At 42.3% G+C, this 15,636-nt stretch overlaps 1 protein-coding gene across 4 annotated transcripts in view; it reads left to right on the forward strand.

Moving 5' to 3' along the window:
- The window catches only part of LRCH1 (leucine rich repeats and calponin homology domain containing 1), a 180,470-nt gene extending 165,310 nt beyond the window's left edge, over window positions 1-15,160 (forward strand). For 2 of the 4 annotated variants that reach the window (XM_057707148.1, XM_057707147.1), the window contains exons 19-20: window positions 13,377-13,460; window positions 14,643-15,160. In XM_057707148.1, the coding sequence (XP_057563131.1) occupies window positions 13,377-13,460; window positions 14,643-14,753 (195 nt within the window). In that variant the 3' untranslated portion in view covers window positions 14,754-15,160. Of the gene's footprint in view, window positions 1-6,588; window positions 6,941-13,376; window positions 13,461-14,642 lie in introns of those variants that run through there. The other 2 variants (XM_057707150.1, XM_057707149.1) reach the window with 2 other exon arrangements.
- Window positions 15,161-15,636: the final 476 nt, after the last annotated feature.

Consider the following 15,636-nt stretch of genomic DNA (forward strand, 5'->3'; position numbering starts at 1 on the left):
TTTATCTACATACACATACTGATAAGTCACAGAGATCTGGAATTCTGTATTTTTTTAAGCTCAGTATCTAATTGACAATGATAAATCACCCTGTAGAGACTGAAAAGTCACAGCTGTGCTCTCAGCCCGAGTTCGTAGCTCTTTGTAGTAGAATCACAGTTTGAAACTACAAACCAAAGTCAGAGTTGGCAGCTTATTTAGTTTTAATCACGATCATCTGGGTGGAATGTGGTTGCGGAGTGGTTAAATTATTACATATAAAGTAATAGGATGGGAAAGAAGCAATTTTAAAATTGTTCCAGTTGTTGTAGTTTATTATAGTTCCTTTAGAAGTCCCCAGGGACATAATCCCAGGTATCTGCCTCAGGCTTGGTCAAGGTTCATGAAGCATTTTATTATGTGCTCAGTGGAGTGGCTTACCTATAAATGTGGCTTCTTTGACGTGGCTGCGTTCAGAGTTACAGACAGCGTAAGCAGCCTAGTTTATCTGCAGGTTAGGGTATGTAGTAGATGGTACGGCGACTCTAGACCTCTGTCTGTTATTCGTGACATTTGGATGAGGCTGGATCTATACCTTTCTCAGTCCAGGGGCACAGACAGGATTTGGCACGGTTGATTCTACTGAAAGGGGTTGATGTCACAGAAAGAAGCTGGCGTCAGGGTTCTGGAGAAATTCTGTTAGGGCAACAGTAGGCATATTTGCCATCAACTGTGAGGGATTCTGGGATAAGGAAGAGGTTTGCTGATGAGAATACCAAGGAAAGATCCTTAAAAACAAATTGGAAATGGCACTCCCTTGCAAGTTCCTTTTCTGATGGCAGAGTTAGTATTTCTTCAGGTAGTTATTTCAGCCTGGGTCCCTTGTCTTCCTGCTGCCCATTTCGGGTGCCGTGGGGTTTTTTTTTCGATTTTATTTGTCTGTTTGGGGCCAATTCTCCAACTAAAGGGACAGATTGAGTGGACATCACCTGGAAGGAGAGAGCGTGAGGGCGAGTGCAGAGGATCTGAGAGCAGAGTGAGGGACCCGAGGTTTGGGGTGAATTAGCTGCACCTGTGCTGTTAACTGGTTATGGAATCCTGTTAAAGCATGGAGCGGTTAACCATTCACTGAGAACTTACACCTGCTTCATCTTCTCAAGCGCTCACCGTTGAGGATTGGAGGCAAATATTTTATTACCGCGCATGAGGAATGAGGTCCGGAGAGGTTACACAATTTCCTAAGCTCACGCTCGCAGCTGGGAGGCAGCAGAGCTGGTGTTTGAACCCAGGTCTGCTGGGTTCAAGCACCTGCCTTCTTTCTCTGTGACACAGACCCCTGCTCCTCTGCAGACGGCAGGTGTTGGACTTCAGTGATGGATTAAACCGCATTCTCCAGAGCCCTTGATTCTTTCAGAGCTCAGGAGGCGACAGAAAGCCAAGTGGGGGCCACAGATCACTCCCGCCCCCTTGCTTCAGCCACACAGTCTCTCCTTTGCCTCTGGCATATATTGGATTTCCAGTTAAGAGTTCCTTTGGGGGGGAAAGTGTCCTATTGCTAATCATAGTTTGAAAATCACTGGACCCTTAACGTTTCTTTGAGCTAGTAGTCCATGGACGCTCAGCCCCATCCCGCAGCCCCATGACTGCTCTCCCCCAACAGCTGCTCAGCTGCAGGAACATTACCTCACTTCCATCGAGGCACCCTGGAAAACCTGGGGATGCGGGGATATTGCTGGCACCATCCCACAGTCCCTTGCCGTGCTGATGCCGGTGGTTAGACTGTGCAGCTGTCTCTGACCTCTGGTGCACGTGTCAACTTGATCTTGAGCACAGGCTTACCTTTGGTGGGCTTCCAAATTCTTCACGATATACTCTTTGTATCACACAAGAATCTGATTTCAGTTAAGCCTTGGGGTCATGAGGCTATTTGTGGACATACTGAGGCTTCCTTTGCCTTTTCTGAGTCAGCTGGGTCATTCCTGGCCTCTGACCTTGATGTGGAGGATGCATGGTTGGCTCCAAATTGATCCAAATTTCGGGCTATTTTAGGATTCATTAGTATTGTTACAGGTCCAGAGACATCTCTCATTTGTGAAGCATCAAAGTAGTAGAAAATAGATAATTTTTTTTACTCATCAGGGAAATATTTCACCTTGATTTTATTTTTTTATTTTTGGGGGAGGGGAAGCACTCTGGTCTTTTTCTGAAGGTAGATTCCCCTGGTCTCTCTCTCTCTAAGAGGAGACACCCTGGTCTTTTTCTGAGAGAAGTCACCCACATCTCTGTCTGAGGGGAGACGCCCTGGTCTTTCAGAGAGAAGTTGCTGGGGTCTCTGTCTGAAGGGAGACGCCCTGGTCTTTTTCGGAGAGAAGTTGCCCGGGTCTCTGAGGGGAGACGCCCTGCTCCCCTTCTGAGGGGAAAAGTCTTGGTCCTTATCTGAGTGGAGATGCCTTGGGCCTTTCTGAGGGGGGAGCCCCTGGTCTCTGTCTGAGAATGGACACCTTGGTCTCTCTCTACTCGATTTTAAATGAGTAGCCTTGGCCTCCAACTTCTGTAAGGAGCAAGGCCCTTAATTTAACAGACTTGCCCTATTTAGAGGAGTAAGGAACTTGGAATAGAAATGCACCTTGTTTTCTAGTTGCCCAGCCCTTCCAATTCATTTCCGTCTCCAGAGAGGAAAGAGGGAAGAGGATTAGGACAGCAACTCCATCAACTGTACGAGGCCCTTGCCTGGGCAGCACAGAGCCCTGGAGTCCTTGCTAGACTGTGGGAGGTGGAAGGTTTTCATTCCATGTCCACAGGGACAGGTCACTTGGCATCCAGCCTCTGCATCAGCCAGATGGAGTTAAAAATAAAATCCTCAAGTACATTGAGATGCTAACGATGATTGTGTTGATACAAGTGGAATCATGGCTGAGTCTTCTTATCAGTACCTTTCATATTTGTATTTTGTTGACTTTTATAAAGATACTATTTTTGAAAGTAATTGTAAAACATTTCCTACTTTATACCGGTTGTGGGGGTTTAGGACAGTTTATGTAAATGATCTGAATTTTCTAAATTGAAAGGTGTTCTATAAAGTGAAGCTACCTTTTTTGTTTGCTTGTCTTAATCTTGAGAATAGGAAATATGAGTTCCTTCGACTCTTTGAGCCTTTATGCCTTTTCCCCCCAAATCAGTGATTTTAGTATCAATTTAAATCATAACTAGTAAACGCTTTTGGGGAGTGGTGAGATTCTTATTACAAGATTTATTTTAAGTTTCCATTTACATTGGTTACTTCTGCGGTTGGATAACCAGAGGTGTAGGTTGACACCAAGTTACTATTAACATAAATTTTTAAGTTCATAATTTATAAAGAAGAGCCTGACTGGGACATTTGTAGAGACATGGATGAACCTGGAGACTGTCATACAGAGTGAAGTGAGTCAGAAAGAGAAAAACAAATACCGTATATTAACACATATGGGAAATATAGAAAAATGGTACAAATTAACTGGTTTGCAAGGCGGAAACAGAGACACAGATATAGAGAACAAACACATGGACACCAGGTGGGGAGAGTGAGGGGGGGGTTGGGGGGGAATGAATTGGGAGATTGGGATACCAAATTGTATGCTTTAAATATATGCAGTTTATAGTATGTTAACTGTTATCTCAATAAAAGTTCTTAAAAAAAAAAGAGCCTGTTTCTAGCTTGTAAAACCAGACATCTCTAATAGTTAGTAGGTGTTTATCACCATTCATGTAAGAATCCTTTCCCCCGTGTGTCTTCTGATGGCAGAACCATTGCTGGTCAATGGTCTACATTTGTACATGGTTGAGAATAAATACTTTTCTTGAAGCAACATCTTTAAAAAACTTGAAACTACATTTCTAGATAAATTAGCTTGCTGATATTAGAATTACCAAGTGCATAACATTGGTGATTAGTTCTCATATATCTGGGGAAAATTCTGGAAACCTTTTGCTACCTCACTCCACTCTCGGCAAATTACACCTTGTCAATTAGGGCTTTAAATTTTCAGAATGACCATCAACATTCCTGTGCTATGATATTTTAGGTTAAAAATACTTTGTAAGCATACTGCTTTCAAAATTAAGTTTAAATAAACAATATATTCTAAATTTCTTAAAATTTAGTCTGTATTATACCCAGAATGCCTGTAAATTAGACTTTTTGATAGATCTGCTTCCATTTTTGTTTCTTTCTGTAACATTTGGGGAGCCTGAGTTAATCTTTAATAGTAATCTTAGTCACGCACCCTTGTGTTGACTCGTATGAGAATCAGTCAACCTCTGGCGATTGTGATTTCTGTTCGCTCTAATGGGAATTAGCATTTGCACTCGCCTCTGGGGACTCTGAGTGTATGAACTATATTTTTTAAATGCCTTGCAGTAATTACTAATGCCCTGTAAATACGTGCTAAAATTTGGCCTCTTTATATTTCCTTCCTTTTTAGTGTTTTCCTATTTTAATTATAAGAAAAAAATAAAGCATAATCTGTTAAGTCCCTCTTATTAAGAATGAAATTTGGAAAGCACAAGGGTCAGAAAACTCCCAGGTTCCCCTGGCAATTTCAGCCCTGGTTCCAATCATAGCATCCTCGAGGGACTAATCTGACAGCCCTAGGCTGTGTGATGGGGGGGGGGGGTATAGAATCAGAGAGTAGCCCACACTCCTCACACTATGATCCTTCAGATTTTTGCCTTCCAGCCAATCTTAGACCCGTACTTTTTCTTCAGAGATTGTGATTTAATCTAAACCACCCACTGTGGACCGTGAGTCTAGGCTCTGCCTACTTAAATCCGAATAAAGCGCAGAATCTGTGGCATCATGAATTTATTTCCATAATGAGAAGGATGGTCTGTGTTGCCTACCCATGTGAGAAGTGACTACTGAATAAATACGCGGGAAACCACAGACGATCTAATTCTGAGTTCCTTGATGGAGTTGCTGGGGAACAAACCGGACATTTTAGGGAATGATTTACTTTTAACATGGAAATACCACTTTTTATGACAATCACATTTCAGCGTGCATATGTGCCTTCTGTCTTATGTCTGTATTGCTAAGAGTTCACTGGCTAAGCACAACATTGCAAAAGAAAATTCTTATTGCAATAGAAAACTACTTCTCTTAGATGTTTTCCCATCTGTTAATTCTTGACAAGCATCTCTGTCCTAGTGAAATCCATTCTATGTGTAGCTGTTTTGTTGAGAAAATAACAGTGGTAGCTTGATTCCTCCAAATACACTGAGAACAGATGCATGATCTGAATAGATATAACATGATTTATTAATATCTTGAAAAATCTTTTGTTAAGAGTGTCTCTACCTTCATAAATTAAAATGAGATTAGGGATTTTATCATCTTATTCAACCCACTTACATTGAGTATCCCTCCTAACCAGAGGGCATCAAGCTAACTGCAGAAGATACAAGCAAGACACAATATCTTAGAATCATCTTTCAGTTGCTCTGTGATTTGCATCTGCTTAGCAGTGAGGCTAAAACAAAGGGCAATATTGTTGCAAAGTATATTATAAAATATATATTGTATATATTTTAAATGCTTTGCCTAATTTGGACATAAAGCTACACTTACGAAATATATCACAAATATTTTCAATCCTTGTTTAATTTGGAAACAAAGCCAGAACTTTTGTTTCATACTGACATATCAATTATAATCACTTTTAATTTGAAGCTGTGGTAATTTCTGGTTCAGGAATTCAGGGTATCAGAAAACCGTTTGTTTCCTGATAGCAGTAAGCATCCAGAGATCAACTCACAAGACTCCGCACCTTATTTTTGTGTTTAGTTGATAAAGTGGAATTCTGCCTCCATACATGGTGACTGTCAGACAAAACGTGGAGGCCTGTGCCCCCAACCTTACCTGTTTAGTGGTGAAGAAATTTACATAATACCTCTATGCAGGAGTGTACTTTTATTCTAACTGCAGATCTAAGAAGCCTCTTCTAGACTTTTGGTTTATGTCCATTACGAAAATGTGAAATCTAATGTACTTTGGGGGCACATGTTGGGACATAATTAGAACTAGCATTCCCCAGAGTTTATCAATAAGCCTAAAAGGAAAACAAATCAGGCACATGTGTTACCTTTCAGAGAGAAATACTTTATACCCAGTCTTCATAGACCAGGGTAAAAAAAATGCACTAATGGCGAGGAAAGGTGGGGATTAAATTTTAAAGTTTGTATTTTTCCCTTCAGTAAGGTGAAGACCTAAATGTCCCAGGTGAAAAGCTCTTATTTTTATGCCATTGCTGACACATGATACCACTTAAATATTAAAACTGTTTGAATACCAGAATGACATAAATCACAGAACATTCTATTCCTCCATAGTGAGATTCTGGGTGAGGAATTTCTTGGTCCTATTTGCATAGAATGCGTTGGGTATGCTGCTTTCCTTTTGTCATTAATTAAAAGAATTTTTGGTGGAATGGGTTTTTCCTGCTTGAAATAAGGGGTTACTCTTGCCATTTGCTAGTAACTAAAAATGTGTGCTTCTTTCCAGCCGTTGTTCTGTGTCTTTTTAATTGTATGCACTGTCTCTTTCTGTTCTGATGGCTGCCCTCGGAATAGGCTGACCTCTGCTCTCCGTATGACATCCTGCAGTTGGATTTTCGTCACATTCGAAAGACTGTTGACACTCTGCTGGCACTCGGGGAGAAAGCCCCACAACCAACTTCTGCCCTCCGCTCCAGGGACCTTATAAGCTTCTGTCTTGTCCATATTCTCTTTGTAGTGCTGATCTATATCACTTACCGCTGGAATGCTCTGTCTGCATAATGCCCGCATGTGCATCCCTACACTCTGCTCTGTCGCCCTGCTCCATGGCAGGGTCCTTCCTCCCTTTGAGCCTTTGCCTTGCAAACTTCCATCCCTGTCATCTCTTCAGTAATCGCTCGACTTTGAAGCGGAACGTTTACACATCAGAATTTCCAGAAGCACAAACTTTACAGAAGGCAGTTCCCATTAAATAATTTCTCTGACTTGCTGAGAAGCAGTGAGGACAGAGTGCATCCACACCTCATGCTTCCTCATCCACATAGTGCCAGCAGCAGTGCTATGCAGTGCCTCTTCTCTCTCCCAGTGAGATGTGCTGCCCTGGGTAGAGCCAAAGAAGGTTCCAGAACAGTAGCAGAGGGGATTTAGCATATGAAAATCTTTCCATTGGGTCAGTATTTAAGTCGAATCCTAATTCAGGATTGGACAATTGAGCTGTACAGGGGCCGCCTTGCAGGGAAGACAGAAAGCCAGCATTTGGGGTCCCATTTGGTCTAAAAAATCTTTAATAATAACACTGTTGACCAAGTTGAAAAATACCATCTGGAGAATGATTGCTTTGCTGGCCATCCAGTTGGCTTCCTCCCTGCTTCCTGCAGTGGGAGCTGTGAAGGGCACCAGGGAGGGTGACCTCCCCCGCTTCCACCCTGAGAGAGCCCCTCTGCCCTGCTGCATGAGACAGAGCTGTGCAGAAGGGGCGCTGGGGAGGAAGGGTCTGGCATGGTCAGAGCGCCCCCTGGAGGATCCACTGCACACCACTCTTTCTGTATATTTTTACTTCTTATTCCTTGTTTGGTCTACTCTGACTGAGGCTCTTAGAAACGCATTTTCCAAAAAGGATTTCTATTTTTAAATAATGTAATGGGTCATTTCTCTTTTTTTTTTTTTTTTTGCTACATCACATCATAACTTCAGGTCTAGAATGTGATGGATTTGACAGTATTTATTTTCAAAGAAAACCATGAGTCATGGAACATTCTTGGTCCTAGGGCTTGGGTTACTATGGCAGGAGCAAATAAGATTGCTCTTATTTTAGAAGAATGTAGTTTCTTCAGTGACTTGAAATTTCCATTTAACCTTTGATTTCCAGTGACATTAGCAACCTGCTTTTATATTTAAGTAAGCCTAAAGAATTATATGTTAATAACTATATCTGCTTTCGGAGCAATGTGATCAGTTTGCATTTAAAGAAAAAGACGTTAGAATCTTATCTAGGCCAAGATATTCCTAGGATGTCGTTTATAATATGAGAAGGCCCTGCTCCAAGGTGAAGACAGACTCCTCTGTGCTTCAATTTACATCTGATTGCCAAATATTGTTTCTTAAATTGGGGGGGGGGGAATGATGGAGTTCACTTCCTCAAGATAAATTTCTAGTTTACTCAGATGGAAACAGTCTTTATAGATGGCTGCTAAGAAGATGACTTTATTTTCCTGAACATTTCCATGAATCGAGGGGAAGACTCACATAGTTAGAAGAATATATTTATAAAGATCCTTTGTTGGTAAATCAGATCAGATTTTCTAACAGGAGACGTTCTTTACATGATAATATCTTGAGTTAACTGAGCTTTTCCCTCCTGATTTTGTGTTGATTGGGAAATACAGGGTCTATGGAACTTACCTAATTAACATCAGTTGTGTAGTAAGTAACCCGCAGATGTACTGAATTGCCTTTGGTGCTATCTTGTACTCTTCAATCTGTAACACAATAAAATCCCTTTGTACAATGTCTAATGAGCACCCTGAGCCATAAGTTGCTTTAATAAACACGATTTTGGGTGATAAATCCAAGTTGTTATTGGCCCATCGATACATTAACCTCTGGGCAATGCAGAGTTGCACTCGACACTTCTGTCCAGCTCTGCGGAGCATGGAGGCTTCCCTTCAATGGTCACCACTGTTTGGGTTTTTCTTCTTGAAGGGGGTGGGGGGCACGGGGGAAGAAGAGAGATGACTTACTGGGTGACCACCTGAAAGAAAATTCTGTCAGTAAAAACGGGGTAGCCCGACGCCGTGAGATCAGATTTAATTTTCAGCGCTGACTTGACATAATTCTTTAGCTGAGTTCATATCTCAGTTGCGGCATCCAGAGTGTTTTTTGGACGCACTTTTCGTTTCTCGTGTCATTCATGTATGTGTACCCTAGTGTGCTGCTCCTCTGGGGGTCTGTTGGATGGTATTTTTTCATCAAGTAGTCTGGTAACAAGCGGAACACAATTAATTTAGCCCTTTAGGCAAAACTTGGAATGAACTGTCTTGGCCGTTACTGTTCATTTCTGTTCAGAACATTATTAAGCCTCCCCATGGTTCTTCCCCAAGGTACTCACACACCAGCTCACGTGCTAGTGTGATGCCCGCTGTTGCCACGTGACTAGGGATATCGGCGGCCGACCCGCTTGTCATCTGAGAGGTGGTTGGGGATTTAGTTGGGTGTGTTATATGTGCATACTAAGTCTTCCTCTCACAAGAAAGACCATTTTTTCAGTACGTCCTTCCAATACCTGGTGAAAATTATCAAGTATATTTACATATTCTTTTTGAAATAGAAAGATCTATTTGAAATAGTTCTCTTTCTCTAGTTCTTCCAGTTGGTGGCAACTTGCCACTCCATGTCAGGATTTCCAAAATATGTGACAACTAAGTACGTTCTGTTAGTTCCTTCCAGTTATGGATTTGTGGTTTGTCTGTAGCTCACCATCCTTGGGGAGAGACCCTTATAAAATGGTGCTGGTGGAAGGCGCCCCTCAGAACTCAAAAGCAAGACAGCTGAGTAGGAGTTTCATCAGTGAGTAGATAAGTAAAAGCACTTGATATCCGGATGCTATTTATTTGTAAGAAATTAAATTTAGTGCATGGTGGCTAGGGTTATCTCTCTAAAATCCATGCTGGTCTTTGTCATAAGGAAGAAGGATGTTTCACCTACAGGGTGAAAGTAATGGACAGTAGATTAAAGTTTCAGGAGCTTGAAAGTGGCTCTGGATTAGGTGAAAAATATTTTAATGTGATTTTTATTTCAGATTAGGTTTTTAAAATTAGGCTTCAGATTTTGAAATTAGTTCTCAATAAACCATCAAGTATATAGAGTGTACACTTTTTTCCTTACGATTATCAGGGTCCAGTTCCTTGGCTTTTTCACAGGATTTTGTTTATGATTCTGTTCGTTCATTCATTCATTCCTCAAATACTGAATGAACACTCTTTGTATGAGACCCTGCCTTGGGGATAAAAAGGTGACCATGACATGTGACCCTGTCTTCAAAACACTTACATTCTAGACCAGGAGTCAGCAAACTTTTTCTGTAAAGTGCCAGTAAATATTTTAGGCTTTGTAGGCCATACCATCTCTGTGAGGACTACCCAGCTCAGCTGCTGTAATGTGAAAGCAGCCACAGACACTCATAAATGTGTCTCAGTAAAACTTTATTTACAAAAACAGGCTATGGGCTGGATTGGCTTGCAGGTTTTTGGACCCTGTGCAGTGGACCTAGTGGACAAATAAAGAGGAGTTCCACGTGGTAAGGTCCTGTGCTAGATTGGGTACAAGACTCTGTATGTGAAACATGTGGACAGAGGGCCTGACCCTGGTGGGGAGTGGGTGGTCTTCGAAACATTCCTGGAACCGTGATGTTTGCACTGAGGCCTTAAAGATGGGTAAGAATAGCCAGGTGAAGGGGTGTGGGTCAGGGAGTTGAGAGGAGGGGTAGATGTGTGTAGAGAATAAATATTCTAGAAAGAAGGACTAGAAAGTAGCATGGCTGGAAAGCAGAGAATTGAATGAAGATTGACAGGAAATCCTCTCTGTCTGGAAGAGGTTGACATGGTCTGCATTTCACGTCAGAAGACACTGCCCCTCGGAGTTCTCACGTGGCAGAGCAGAAGCTGAAGGTCTCTTACATTAAAATGCTGCAGACAGTTTTGTTTTAAGGTTCCGTCAGTTTAGTGCCAGGACTTGACATTTTAGAAGCAGACTGAACTACGTGAAATGTGCTGCATGGGTGACTTCGTTTTGTCTAGCGAGTGGCCTGGCAGGAGGCCTGTGACTGTTGGGGAGCGTAAGAAACTGTAGAAAGAGGAGAGCCAGGCAGCGATGGCGATCTGCCTGCTCCCACGAGGCGTTTTCTGCCAGAACAAGAGGAACGAGATGTCTGTCCCTCACTATGAAGGGGAGCCAAATGAGCCGAGTGGCAAAGCTAACACCCTACCCGGAATTAAGGGTTCTCTCGTGCCCACCTGACGTTGAATTTGGTGGGACTGGCCTGGAGAGGACTCCGAGGGGCCAGGGGCCTCTTCCTGTCTCCCGGGCACAGAAGGGACATGTTCGCTTGTGGGTCAAGGACATTATGGGAAACAGCATGCTGTTGTGGAAGGGGCCCCAGCTGTAAGATGAGATGCAAGTTCAAATCCTGATTCCAGAACTTACCTGCTGTGTGACTGCAGCAAAGTTAAACTCTGTACATCTCAGTTTTCTCCTCCGTAAAATAGAGATATTGTATCTACCTTGCAGAGTTGTCATAAGGACAAAAACCAATGCAAATCCGTAGCATTGGTGCCAGGCCTGTAGGAGGTACCCTTAGGAGTCTTGCAAAGTCAGAATTTAGTCATTATGGCTTGACTGCCTTTTCCAGCTCTGCTCCGTGTGGCTCAGAAGAGGGGTCGGAGAGGGGATAAGAGTGAATATTTGTTTCCACCATTGGAGAAGCAATGCAAAGAGTTAGTTCTTCAGAGGGGGTCAGAGTATTTTTATGCAGGCTACAACTTTATGATTCCGTGCTTTAAAAATGAACACAACCAAAGGAGCTCATGGGTCTCCTAGAACAGTCGGTTGCTACATTCTCAACAGAAGCCGCTCATCTGCTTTAACAGTGAAATTTGAATGCATTTAACCCCAATGTAACTGTTCACCTCTCTCCTTTAAATCCATTATACACAAGGTAAGGTGACCCTTGTCGGTCGTTTCCCATCCAGCTGTAAATCCACAGAGTTCCTTCCCCATCACGACTTCTAGTTCACTTCAGGGATTCCCTCCCCCACGGGATAGGCAATGACAGGACTACTGTGATGGAAGTGGCCTTCTGGCCATCCTCGAGGCCCCTGCATGTTTCCGGCAGGCTCCCCTTGCTTGTCCTGTCGACTAGGACCTCAAGTCATGATTCCCATCAGAGTCTTCCTCCCAGTCCTTTGATAGAATGACCACAAGTGCCATGAATTTTTATAAGGTTTCTATGATCTGACGCTGGTCTTCTTAGGTATCTCCAACCCCATAATGTCATCTGAGGGCACCTCAGGGCTTCTTAGGAAGTCTGAATGAAAAGAGAGAGCCAGAAAGGATGCAAGAGGCACCTTTTTATTTACTCCTTGTCACCAGCTGTAAGGGTGGAAGGGAGACATTTTGAGCTCTGCACCTGGTTTAGGAGTGAGGAGACCAGGCAGGTGAGAAATGCTTGGGAGAGGGGATGACCGTAAGCTAACTCAGTGTGTGACACCTCCAGCGTCCTGTTAACAGGAGGCTGAGGCCTCAATACCTTCCCAACCTTCCCAAGCATGACCTCTAGCTTGGAAACTCAACTCTGCAGACCGCTGGAGCCACCACTCATCAGTGGACACATGTCGCAGCTCAAGCAGGACTCAGGATAGTTCCCTCAAAGCTGTGTGGCACACAGAGGTTAGACTGTGCAAATATTAGTTCTAGAATTCAAGAACATTTGTGACTAAACATAGGTGGACACTGAGGTCAAGAAGCAAAATATCTTGTTCAAAATGCCTTGGGCAAATCCTTGTTTTTAAATTTCTATTCACTTTCCTTGCCCAGTGCTTTATTGATCTCTTAGTGTTTTTCTCACCGATGTGTTGAGCTTATGTTTCAGTATAAAACCCTTTGTAATTTGATGCAAATAATTTTTTTACACTTTGTTGTTTATCTTTTAATTAATTTGTTTTTCTTTTTTTTTTTTTTGACACAGAAGCTTTACACTTTCAGATGATCAGTTGTTTTTATCTTTGTGGGTTTTTTATCACATTTTCATCCCTATCCCTTTTTCAGAGCAAATAGTAAATATGTATCTATATTTTATTGGGAGGAATGTTTTGGTTTTCTTTTTTTAACATACAAGCCTTCAACTCACCTCAAATTGATTTTAGCGTATGGTGTAAAGTGAAGATTTGTTTTTTCCCCCGAGTAATGCCTTGCATCAGGAACTTAACCATAATTAGTAGCAGTTTATAATTTCCCTCTTGGGAGCTATGGAAGCCATAAGAATGAGGAAAATATAGTTCTGCCCCCGTGGGACCAGCTTTAGCAATGAAATGAGATTCAGGTGATTTCACAAGCCCAAGGCAAGCAGAAGGTGTCAGGAAAGGGTCCACACTGACCTCTGGCTGTGGCACGAGGAGGAAGCACCGTCCATCCTGGCCTAGTGCCCAGTTCAAACTCAGACAGAACCCCTTATTCTTTCTCAGGTTGACATTTGGCTAATAAGTTGGCAAGCAGCATAACCTCCCCGCCTAACACACCATTGATGACAAGATAATCCTCTTTGATACACAGCAGCCTCTTGAAATTATTGTTAAAATTGTGTTTTAAAGAATCAGCTGTTTTCTACTGACAAGTGGCCATTTCTTAAGAGCCGGAGTCAGAGCCTGAGATACTCTGAATTTACCACAAGTCAGGCAAGTGGGAGAGATGGGGGATGGTAAGACTGTGCGTGTGTAATCCACTGACATTTCAAGGTTGTGGAGCAGGTTCTTGGAGATGTCATGATGTGTCCTTTGAAGATGTGTTTAAGAGCAGGATGCCTGTATCTGGGGTACTTCGTGGAGAGTCCTGCGTTGAGTGAGGCAGCAGGAAGATCTGGTTCCTCCAGCAAGAGTCACATGAAAGGAAGCTGTTCTGCCCAGAGACCCAGCGGGCTTCATGTTTAGCACTGTGTCCACCGCCCGGGGCTTGACGCAGCTCCCATTTCAACTCTCCTTAAAAACAGTGGTTATTGGACTGTGGAAAACACACCATCTTCGGGTAGATGAGAGGGAGTGTTTGCTGTGGTGTCGTTTCCCAGCCAAGGAGACACACTCTGGAAGGAGATTCCCTTGTATGGTATCAGACCAGGGTCAGATGAGAAACGTGTAAAATTATTTTGTCTTTGCTCTTCTGTAAACTGTTGGTTGAGCGTGCAGAGTGCCACACAGAGTTGCCTTGAGTATCTTCCTTGAGTAGTATGTGCTGGACATTTCCCAAGAGCGAAAATACAACTTGAGAAAGGAGCAGGACATTTGTGTCTTTGACAGTTTTATAAAAGAGTCTTTAAAGGGAAGCTATTACATGCTGTGGTTAAAATTGCTTATTTACAAGGCTATTCATAAACTGTGACGAAAGCATGCCTCCATTCCAGAGATCACAGGAAATAAAATGAACTAAATCCAGCTTTGTGGTCAGTAGAACGGTGTGTGGTCTGTATAAATGAGTATTCCGGTTCCTTTAAAATGTGCGAGAGGCTGTGTGCAATTTCACTTTATAAGAATATAAGCTAATATATTCTTGGTGGGTGGTTTCCAACTAACTGTATGTAGCTCAGTTATTTAGTGTCAAGGTTTTTAAAAAATGTTGAGATCTTTTGCACATTTCAGGATGATTGGAAGTCTTTCTAGAACAACCCTCGCTTGTGGAAAATCATTGTTTTCTTTGCAAACACAGAAAAGGTCTCTGCAGTGGGTTGAAAGCTAGAGCGAGAGCACAGTCTGAAGTGATCAGATAGACATACAACAGAGTGCGACTTAACTTCTGTCAGTGGTGTCTCGAAATTTTGTATTTAGATTCCAATCATCTAAAAATCAATGCTTTGTTCTTCCTTTTAGGAAAAACTGTGTCTACCCCATCACATCCTTGAAGAGAAAGGCCTGGTTAAAGTGGGCATCACCATTCAAGCCTTGCTAGATGTAACTGTAACAAAGGCTCTATTCACATGAGACCAACTCCTCTCCTTTGGGTCGTGACTCAGACGCTTTTCTGGTCAGAGATCCTGAACTCTGCTGTCGGCACCTGCCCCCTCCACCACCCTCCCACTCACTGCTTGTCAATTCCCTGACTCTAGTTGAATTGACAGAAGGACACAAAAGAAGATTTTCTACCTTTCATAACTGACTCCAACATTAAGATCTGACAGGTATTTATTTACCTAAAACCCGTGAGGGAGCTGGTTGTGAAGAACCAAGCAGCACATCAATGCCTTCTACAACCTCCTTCGTCCCTTCCACGCTCACCCACTGCCATTACCAAAACACCAAGCACGACCGTTTTGCAGCAAGATGCATTTGTTTTATTAACACCAAACGCATTGTGTATTTCATGGGGAGGGTGGGTGGGAGGGAGGGGAACTCAATCAGGTTTTTCGCCACCAAATTTTTCAAGAAGTTTCTTGAGACCATTGCCTTTTAAAAAAACTATTTTCGACATACAAAATATTTATATAAATATTATTTATTAGTGAGTTGTTATTCATCCTTTGGATGCAAATTGTAAATTAGGAAACTATTTTATTACTGCTTTTTTGTGGTTAAACACTTTATTTTAATATTATAAATATTGAGTTATTTTCTATCCTCTTTGGTGTGCAAGCAGTTCTAGGTCTCCATAGTTATGTTTTCTGGTGTATATGACAAAAAAAAAAATTTAAGGAAAAAAACAGGTGCTTCTGTGACAAGAACTGTTTTCTGGGGAGGCATTATTTATACTTTGGTTTATGGAACGTTGGTCTTATTTATATTTCTGCATTCCATCCAGCTTCCTACATTCCAGCTGCCCTGTTGTCCCCTGATATAATGAACTGACAGAAATCAAGAGAGCACCCCA

The sequence above is a fragment of the Hippopotamus amphibius genome, chromosome 14 (genome assembly GCF_030028045.1).
Source record: "Hippopotamus amphibius kiboko isolate mHipAmp2 chromosome 14, mHipAmp2.hap2, whole genome shotgun sequence".
Lineage (NCBI taxonomy): Eukaryota > Metazoa > Chordata > Mammalia > Artiodactyla > Hippopotamidae > Hippopotamus > Hippopotamus amphibius.